At 39.6% G+C, this 9,627-nt stretch overlaps 1 protein-coding gene across 4 annotated transcripts in view; it reads right to left on the bottom strand.

Moving 5' to 3' along the window:
• Positions 1-455: 455 nt before the first annotated feature.
• znf516 (zinc finger protein 516) overlaps positions 456-9,627 on the bottom strand; it is a 67,922-nt gene continuing 58,750 nt past the window's right edge. For all 4 annotated transcript variants that reach the window (XM_069194973.1, XM_015357154.2, XM_006635668.3 and 1 more), the window contains exons 4-6: positions 5,335-5,439; positions 4,134-4,201; positions 456-601 (exon numbers count right to left, since the gene is read on the bottom strand). In XM_069194973.1, coding sequence (XP_069051074.1) covers positions 542-601; positions 4,134-4,201; positions 5,335-5,439 — 233 coding nt within the window. In that variant the 3' untranslated portion in view covers positions 456-541. The remainder of the gene's footprint in view (positions 602-4,133; positions 4,202-5,334; positions 5,440-9,627) is intronic.

Raw genomic sequence — 9,627 nt, 5'->3', positions numbered from 1 at the left:
CAAACCTGTGCACCCCAAGGCTCTCAGTATATGGTAGCCTTTTATTTTGTTTTCATGACATATTCTGAAGTACGCACCATGTTAATCTGTAAATAAGACAAGATTCGGGAACGCAAGAGCTTTGCAATTAGAAAATCTCAAATATAGTCTAAAATGGCTGAAATCATACAACCAGTGCACTATTTCACAGTGTCATTTTTTCTTGAGTTTGTCTTTTTTATATACTGTAGATGCACATATATCAAACGGCGCTCACATTCTGAAAAGATATTTCAAGAAATCTTCTATGCTGCAATTCCGAAGGTTCTTAAAGTATCCATCTCTAATACAATTGCTGAAACTCAAAGATGTGTTGCAGTTCGTTTTTTGTTTCTTTTTCAGTCATGGACAGTGGTTTCGGACACTCTGTGTTCCTTAAGCAGTTTCTCCACCTGCTCTTCCAGAGGCTGGCCAAAGTTGTCAACGCGCGACTGTCTGCTTCTCGTATCGGCGTACTGCGCATTGTCAAAGGGCACGCGATGCACACACTGCACGTGAGTCTTTAAGTTTCCTTTCTGAGAGGCACTGTACGGACAGTATCTGCACTGGAACGGTCTCTCCCCTGCAGCGAAAAAGACAGACAGAACAGGAGACAGACAGTAAACATTGCGCTTCAGTCACTTTACAAAGCCAGCAGGCAACTAAATAAGCTGGATGGAAACTACAGGCGTGACTGATGGGATGGTACTGGGTGCTCCATGGTCTTACCCTGAGGTTAAACTTTTAAATGATGTTTTTTTTGTGCTTCAGTTTTGCCAAAACTCTTTGATCAAAACAGAGTAACTGTAAACATGTCACTACCCTCTTATCTACCTCTATATACAGTACAGTACATTGTTACAGTATTAGACAAATAGTTCTGAACTGGTCCATCAAAGCAAAGAAAACTTCCAAGCTCCAAAACCTGAAATTCAACATAATTAAAGTTAAAAACAAACAAATGTTAATACAAAACACAACATCATAATATCTGACACAAAAGTCCAGATTCAAGGTTTATTTGTTCATCTTGGAGAAACTGTTATCTTTAAAAAAATGTTTTCTAAAATTCACCAGATTTGATTTTAGATTTACCAGTATTCCCTTTTCTTAAGGTGTGGTTGTACAGAAAATGTCAGCACACAAAACATTTCAAATTCAGCTTTTTAAAACATGAACTGCATAAAGCCATATCAGTTTCAAATACCTTTTGCAATAAGCTCTCATTTGAATTTAGCCAGCAGGTTTTATGTAAAACATTTCAGATCAACAGAAATTAGTAGTAGTTGGAGCACTTGGTTATTAATTTGGCCTGTATAAATATGAGCCTATTGAGTTTCTAATTTATCAACGTTTCTGTTTTATTCCTGCACAAGTTTAAACCGCAAATAAAACGACTCAATTTAGCAACTGCCACAGAAATTAGTGATCATTTACTGTTTAACAAATTATATTATTCCTAAGTCAAAAAGGAAAACTCCATATGAGCATTAAGGACTGAGATTGAACTTACTGCGAAAATTTTATTTGCTAACAAGAGGGAACATGTTTAGCATTCCCTATTCTTTCTATTAAGATTAAAAATATGGGACTGTTGCTCAGGGTAGTCTGGGTTCCCAGAGTAAATCCGTTTTTAACACATTTTTACAGTTACGCCTAATGTTGTCCCAGGAGACACATACTTTTTTAAGCCATCTGTATCAAGTGCAGTGGTGGGCTGAGAGGGGATTCTGCTCCACATAGATACACGCTGATAAATACTGTCCTATTACTTATTCATTTGAACAGCAATATCATAGACACTGCATAATGCTTTTAATTAAAATGATCTACTATGCTTCACAATCGATCACATAAATAAACCATACAGACCTGAATGAAACAAATGAGTCTGCCATTTAATTGTACCTAATTATTATTTTGAAAAATGAATCTGAAAACAAGAACTTCTCCTCTAAAAACCAAACAAACACATATGAATATATCACATGAAAAAGCAGAGAGCAGACTATAAATCATAGCAATCTGCAACAGACTGTAATGCAGCAGTTTAAATGGTTAATATACACCGAGCACCATAAGACTAATGCTTCATCCTGGGAGTATAGCCAACAGAAAAAAAAAGAAAGAAACAGTGTTCTAAATAACACAAAAGCTTATTTTAACTCTAATACATTGTGAACAATAGATTTAATATGGCCCCTGCCAAATACCTAATTATATACATGTATTTGAGAAGCTTACAGAATGTAAGCACCATTTGATGGCTGTCTGTGAACATGAACTACAATTCATTTAATTCATTTGTTGTTTTGTCTTTGAAAATATTCCACTGCATAAGCAAACTGGGAAAAGGCAACGATATTCTGAGGGCAAATTAATCTTTCCAACAGAGCTGACACCGAACAGCAAGGCAGGGTGAAATTTGGAAAGGACACCACTGCACAGAGCACAGAGAAACCATGGCAGACAGAGCTGCCTCACAAACAATAAAACACCTTAACAGTAATACTCATCGTGAACCAGATTCCACAACGGTAATGTATTATTTCTTTTTTTCCCTGTTTAACGGATGATACTGCATCATAAAGCTGGTGAGATATCTGAAACTGTACTTCAAACAAAATGGGAAAACAAAATTGGGTTAGCGCCCACAAACCAAAATTTGAGTGGATCAGTAAAGAAGTATAATTTTCAGTTTCAAATTGTACATTTTTTGTTAATTAAGCATCAGTATGAAACTGTATATGGTCAAGAGTTCATCACAGGTGATTAGTATAGACATGGGTCCAGCAGAACGAATTCAAACTTGTGCACTGTGCTGTCTTGCCTTTTTTTATTGGGGAAAAATTATCATAGGTGTTTGCTATTTATCAGATTAATATTAGGAGTCACTGCTACTTCACTGTCACAAACCACAAAATACAAAAAAAATGCACAAAATTTACAAAAAAATACAAAATAATGATAGTTTTGATCGGTTATATCCATTTATATCCACGGTTTCCATTTTGTATATCAAAGGAGACATACTGCCACTTAAGCGAGTATTTGATTTAGGCCTGGGAGAAATCCAAACCAGAAACTACATACTAATCACAAACAGCACATTTCCACGTTTCTCTTGGGTCCCAGGGTTTCCACTGGGTTCCAGGAGAGGCTTCTGGGAAACATAAAGCCTCCACTAGGCACGAGATGTCTAAATTGTAATTGATGGTGGGTCAAACCCTTAATTTCATCCTTCTAATTAAATCCCGGTTAAATTAAATTGCCTCTGTATTAAACTCTCTTAATCTTAACCTCTCCAATAAGTCCAAAGGGTTGCTTTCTTCTAGTACATTTTGTTACTTTTTTATTAATCACATGATGCCTGTTTTGGGAAAGGTTCATGCAAAACTAAATCACTAACTCATTATAATAACCTCATTATTGCTGACATCTGGTTTTACAGAAGTCATCTGGGAATTTATATTCATGTATATTTTCATTAATAAGCTAATTTAAGGAATTACCTAGAATATATATATTTTAGGTGTTCAGCTGTGAAGTCCTAGACTGCTGATTTGTAATGTTATTTTAAAAGTCACAATAATTATTCACACTTTATGTAGGAAGAAAATGTGCTATTGTCCATATCATTGGTATTGTATTAGAAATCTCTTGAAATTGGAAGAAACCTAATACAGGGACAATTTTTAAATTAATGAGTCCATTATTACATCTGGACAGGTAGGTTGTCCAAACCACAATACTGAAATGATTTTTAAAAACACCCTGGTGGACTGAACAGAACACTGAAGAATCAAAAGATTAATGGATCTATGCACTTCCACAGTATATCCACCAGTTGTATAAAAGAAAACTTCAGGCGGCCTTAAATCTGGCTGCAAGCCTCTCTCCCAGTCTAAAAAGTAGCTGGACTCGAGGCTCTGTTCACAAAACCCTTAAACACTGCATTTGAGTCACCTTCCGTGTTTCGTGATAACTCTTGACCATTAACATTGAATTCTTATATTTTTAATTCATTTCCCAAGATGAGTATCTCTGTTAGTAGAAAAAAAAGCCTTCCCCAACACGCACATGAAACCAAACACCCAATTAATGATAAAACATACTTGTTTTGAGGCGTCTGCAGAGGTGGTGTGAACTTCAGTACCTCGGAGTCCATTAGACTCAAATACCACTGTGGGAACAAGGGGGCTCGTTAAAATCTAAGACTTCAGATAACGAACATTATTTGAAACCATTACAGATTGCCATCACCAGAAATGAAAAAAAGTAGCCTTTGGACTGAAAATACCAATTTAATATGACACTTACAGTTAGAGAGTATGCTAATGGCAGCCTGGGGCCTCTGCCCTTTTTAATTTGGACATTTATGCTGAAGAAAGCAATCACTGACAACATTAATTATAACTCTATGTATAAAGGGGACCCACTTCTTGCATTACTTACCATTTGGCCTCTGTCACTTTGCATCAGGCTGGCTTGTACATGCATCATTCACACTCTCAATAAAGAACTTACTTATCTCTCTGTCTCCTGCGATAAATGCAGGTTCCTTGATGGCAGAATGTTAAGAAGCAGGCAAAGGGCGCAAGTAAGAGGCAACTAATGTGTCTTCAGGGATTGAATCTGCACTTCTTTTGCAAACTCCAGATATCACAGCAATCCTTGCAGATGATGTCATGAGGGCAAGATACATATTTCTAAAAACTGGCTCAAACACAAATACATATGGGCAAATGGTACCATGTTGAAATGGACATTTGATGCTCATAATGCTGGTAGCGATACATCTCATTAGCATGCACAATTACATCTCCCTTATTGACATCTGATTAATAATGTATACACTTTTTCACAGGTCAGCATCACAAGCAAATCTGATGTGCACTCAAAACCCAGCCTGTGCCGTCCAAGGACAGTGGCTGTGGCTCAGAACATTGACGCACACTGACACACACACAGAAGACAGACTCACTATAAATGTCTATCTTTACGTCTTCGAGAGTAAAAACTGAGTACTGCAAGCATATCACTTGGGTTTACTTCATATAAAAAAAAGAAAAAGACAACAAATATCCCTTTTGTGATGCAGTGCAGAAAATGTACAATCAAATTGAACCAAAGAATGAAACCAGATTGTTTTAAAGATAATCTTCGAAGGAATAACCTTTGTTGGTTATGTTAAATTCTATTAAAATCAAGCATATTCTGAAATGTTTTTTTTCTTCCTGCGATTCTTTGAAAGAGACCTGATATTTTGTCTTTGTCTTTTTTTTTTTGGTGCCTCCAGAGTTAAAGAAGCTCTACCTGTGTGGGACCTCATGTGTGTCCGGAGGTGGCTGGGCTGGTTGAAGTTTTTTCCACATTCTTTGCAGACATAATCTCCTTGTCGGACCGGTGACCTCAGCATCCCTGTGGTTCACAGGGGAAAAAAAAAAGAAAAAAGTTAAAGAAGAAAACATTATGCCAGGAAAAAAAAAAAACATCATTAGTATGTCTAATGTGTCATTATGCGAGGCTACCTTCAGGCCCTGGATGACAACTGTCAGCCTTCATCACGGCAGAAGCTGACAGACCAGACACACACAGGACTGCGAGAATGCATAAATTAGAGCCGATTAAAAGAGTCGCCCCGTGATGTGCCCGCTCCAGGACTGGCATGTCAGGTGTGCGCATTTCAGAGCAGCTGGATACACTTCCCAGCCATCACCCGGCTTTGTCAAGCGGGACATCAGGCAAATCACTGTGACGCCACCGTGGCAGCAGACAAGTCGCACAGATAATGGGAAGTGAGTGGGACCAGAGCTCGCCTGTCCCCCCCAGGGGCCAGGGACAACGCGCAGAGAAATGCAGAGTGAGCGCAGCCATCACGGCCCGATCAAACCTTGAGCCGTCCACCTGCCTGCTGGTGCCGTTTTGACCCGGGCCCTGGAAGGCAGGGACTGCGGACATCTATGAATGAAAGTGTCGCTGCCAGACCGCTCAGGCGCCCTTCCGCTGGCCTTGGTAAACATGTTTTCTGATCCATTAGCATTCATGGAAAACCACCGAAAACATCCTCATTTTCAAAAGGTCACTTTATTGTATCTGACTCAAAGGGCTAAAATGGAATGTGACGATATCTCTCCTGACACACGACAGAGACTTCATCTGTCCACAATGCATGTTTTATTTATTTATTTCAACATTGAGGCTAGCTACGTCAAGTTTTGTACTTGACCTTAGGAAAACGGCTACACCGAATACAGAAAAAAAATGTCGGAATAGGGATTTTATAATCACCATTTTTCAAAGCAGCTGTGACTTAATCTAAGTTTTTTTTTCCACCCTTGCTTTGCATATTAATGGCATGAGGCTAAATAAACGACAACACAAACCCTTTAGTCTGTTCCTGACAAGTCACTGCAAGTATGGAGTTTAAGGCAAAGTACATCAGATGGCATAGGATTCTGATTTCCCTTTTACCAGTTCATGGTTTGGAAAAATTCTAATAGTAATTTGTAGTTTTTTTGTAGCACCTTTCATCAAAATGATTGCAAAGTATAATGTAAATAGAGGATGTACCAGTGCTATCCAATTTTGGAAACTTTGTTTATGTGTATTTTTAAAAGCCTGTTTTCCACACTGACTGTGCTGCTGTTCGCATTTTAGTGATTTGCATTTGTGTCATAATCTGTTGTATCAATCCACACTTCATTATCTCGTGGTTTTATCACGCCTGAGGCTCCACATTATGTATGCGCTTGTAAAATGACACATGGGGTGTCACCATCCCTGCTTTAGAAATTTGGGAATGAAGGCAGTTGTGACGTTTGTTTACATAGCTGCAAATGACTTGAGAAAATACCCCAAGATACAAAAAAATTAACAAATAACATAAGGGCTGGAGTGCAATTTTACAATCTGTTAGTGTGTGGACAAAAAAGCTAAAAATCCAAACTGTACTTTCTCTCCTGATTGCCTTTAATTCCTGATGAGCATTTTGGAGATGGGATGTGTACCTGCTTTGGCATCAGTAAAGCCAGTTTTCAATTGAGCTAAAAACGTAATGGATTTGGGTGACTAATTATAAAACAAGACTGTTTTTGCTTATAGTTGTGATATGGCTTTGTAACATAGAATTCATAATTCACAATAGACACAAATATGAATGAGACCTTCTAGCATTAAGAACTTGGTAGTGCACATCCACATTTCCTTAGTGAAAATAATATCAAAGCGTGCAATTCTGTTACGAAAATAAACGTTTGTTCTTATCTGAATCTCATATTGTTTCTGCTTACTGCTGGTTAAGCTCTCTAGCACTGTTGGGGGCCACTCTAGGGAAGGTACTTCCCAGACAGACGTTCAGAAGAGGTGAGGTTTGATGTTTTCAGGGGGTTAGGATGATTTGTTTTTACTTTTGTCACATTTCGTTGGTTGGGGTGACACATTGTGCAGATGTTCATAAAATCTTGTTCGTATGAGATGTCACAAAGCTAGTAGAGACGTTAGTTTTCTGAAGCTCATGAGCAGAGCCTGTAACGCATTAACACTGTCCTTTAATGGACCTCCTGCAAATCCATTTTCCTATGTCACCTTCACCCATTTTGTCATCTTCATCTCATGACAGGTATTTCTTTTCAATCTAAAAGCGTCAGGAAAAAAATAACTGAAGGAGACAAACAAGATGCTGTATGTCAAGTAACACCCAGTTCATTAAGTATAGTGAAAACTACTCAAAACTTTCTGAATTTAATTAAGTATTTTGCTATGAGCAGAATTTCACTTTTAAACTTCAGTGACACTTGACTTCAACCCTTTGTTTCACTACCCTGTTTGACACTTCCACTCTGAATTTATTATAAGGAACCCTCCTCCCCTGTTCAGACACATCACTGGATCTCCAAGAGCTCAAACGGCACATGGCACATACACCTCACGGTACTCTGAAACAGCTGCAGTCCAGTCCCATCCTATTCCTCTCACAAGATCATTTTCAGTTAAGATGGGAATAAGGGTAGAAGTGTGTAGGACTGAACTTCATGTTTTACAGGCTAGAGAAATTACAGCTCAGGCGTTGTAGGCTGATAGTGCGGCGATGGGTGTAGCCACGTCTTTTATTGCTTAAAATAAAAAGAAAACTTTCTTCCAACTGTAGCTTTTCTGGACATTTCCTAGTCAACCATTATCTCGTCTTCCTTCGGGCTAGCTCGCCTCAGAGGTTCAGTCGTTCCCTCTGTCTCTGTTTCTCTCACGGCCTGGGCTCACCCGTAGTGTGTCTGTGTCTGTCCTTTAGTGTGTGCCTCACATGCCTGCTTGACGTGAACAAACAGGGCTAGTGTGACACAATATGGATGCATTTGTGACCAGAGTTAAAACGCAAAACCTTAATCCATCCAAATTACAAACAGAGAAGACCAGAGAAGAATTAACCACTGAGACTAATGAAAGTCCTTTTACCAATGAGAGCAAAACAAACACCAAAGGAAACAAGAGGTAAGGAGAGAGTCACTCCATATATACCACATACCCTGTACTTCGCAGCTCAGCAGGTGAGACAAAACGGTGTCAAAAAAGGAACAGTGCTCCAAACTTCCCTGATTAAGTGGGCACAGAAAATGAATTGTTGTATCTTTCATTCTACTGTGCTCCACATTTTGTGACTTCTGAGTTAATACAGCTTTATAAATTAATTACTGAGACCGGAGCAAAATCAGCAGGGTCAGCTCTGACACCTTGGACCTAAAGAAAAATAGAGGCCGAAAGTGACCTGTCAAACCTACAGCAAGTACTTGACACAGTGCAAAGAGCTCTAATGACCGAAGGTATGAAAGAAAGAGCAGTTTGGTGTATGTCAGTTACTTTGATACAAATGGGCAAACTTCTGGTCTAACAGAAAATGCCCGACTCACAGCTGTCAGTTTTGAAAAGCAAAATGTGTGAACAAGACCTTGACAGCTTCCTCGACAGTTCATCATCCAGATGGATTTCACACGGCAGTGGCTTGTTACAGGATTTTAATGGAGTGGCTTTTCCAGTGACTCCCGACTGTGTGGCTCCAGTCGGGGAACTGACTGTGCCAGTAGAAGGCAGGGCTTGCTGTGTTCTCTGTGTGACAAGTTTTCGGATCCTCTGCCTACACCTCCTTGCCCACCTGCATTTGTGACACCACATAGGCGTTACCAACCTGTCACAATATTAGTTCCCCCTCCTTAAGGGTGCTCCAGCCCTTTTACTTAAGACTTAATTCTCTGCACCTGCTCCCTATTCCCAGCCCACCTTAAAAGCCAGGCGCTGATGCTCATCCGGGCTCTGCATCTGATTTCCGTATCGTGCGAGTCCGGGACCTGGAAGCGCCTGGTCCCGTTAAGGTTTTAACCTCCGTTCCCGTTCCTGTCCGCCGGTTCCGACCCGGCCTTCGTGGTTTTAACTTTGTGTTTTGATGGATCTCCTGGTTTTGTACTTTCTCGTGTGTTTTTGGATACTCTATGGATTACTCTTTGGGATTGTTCGCCTCGGCCACACCTCCCCCGTGCACCAGCGCACCTTGGACACGCCCCCCTGTCTTCTGCCCCGTATTCCTGCATGACATTTCCCTAGTGTTTCCCCACTCCGTCG

Source organism: Lepisosteus oculatus, chromosome 10 (assembly GCF_040954835.1).
Source record: "Lepisosteus oculatus isolate fLepOcu1 chromosome 10, fLepOcu1.hap2, whole genome shotgun sequence".
Classification (NCBI taxonomy): domain Eukaryota; kingdom Metazoa; phylum Chordata; class Actinopteri; order Semionotiformes; family Lepisosteidae; genus Lepisosteus; species Lepisosteus oculatus.
The sequence above is the reverse complement of the archived record's forward strand: the minus strand, read 5'-3'. Positions and strand labels throughout refer to the sequence as shown.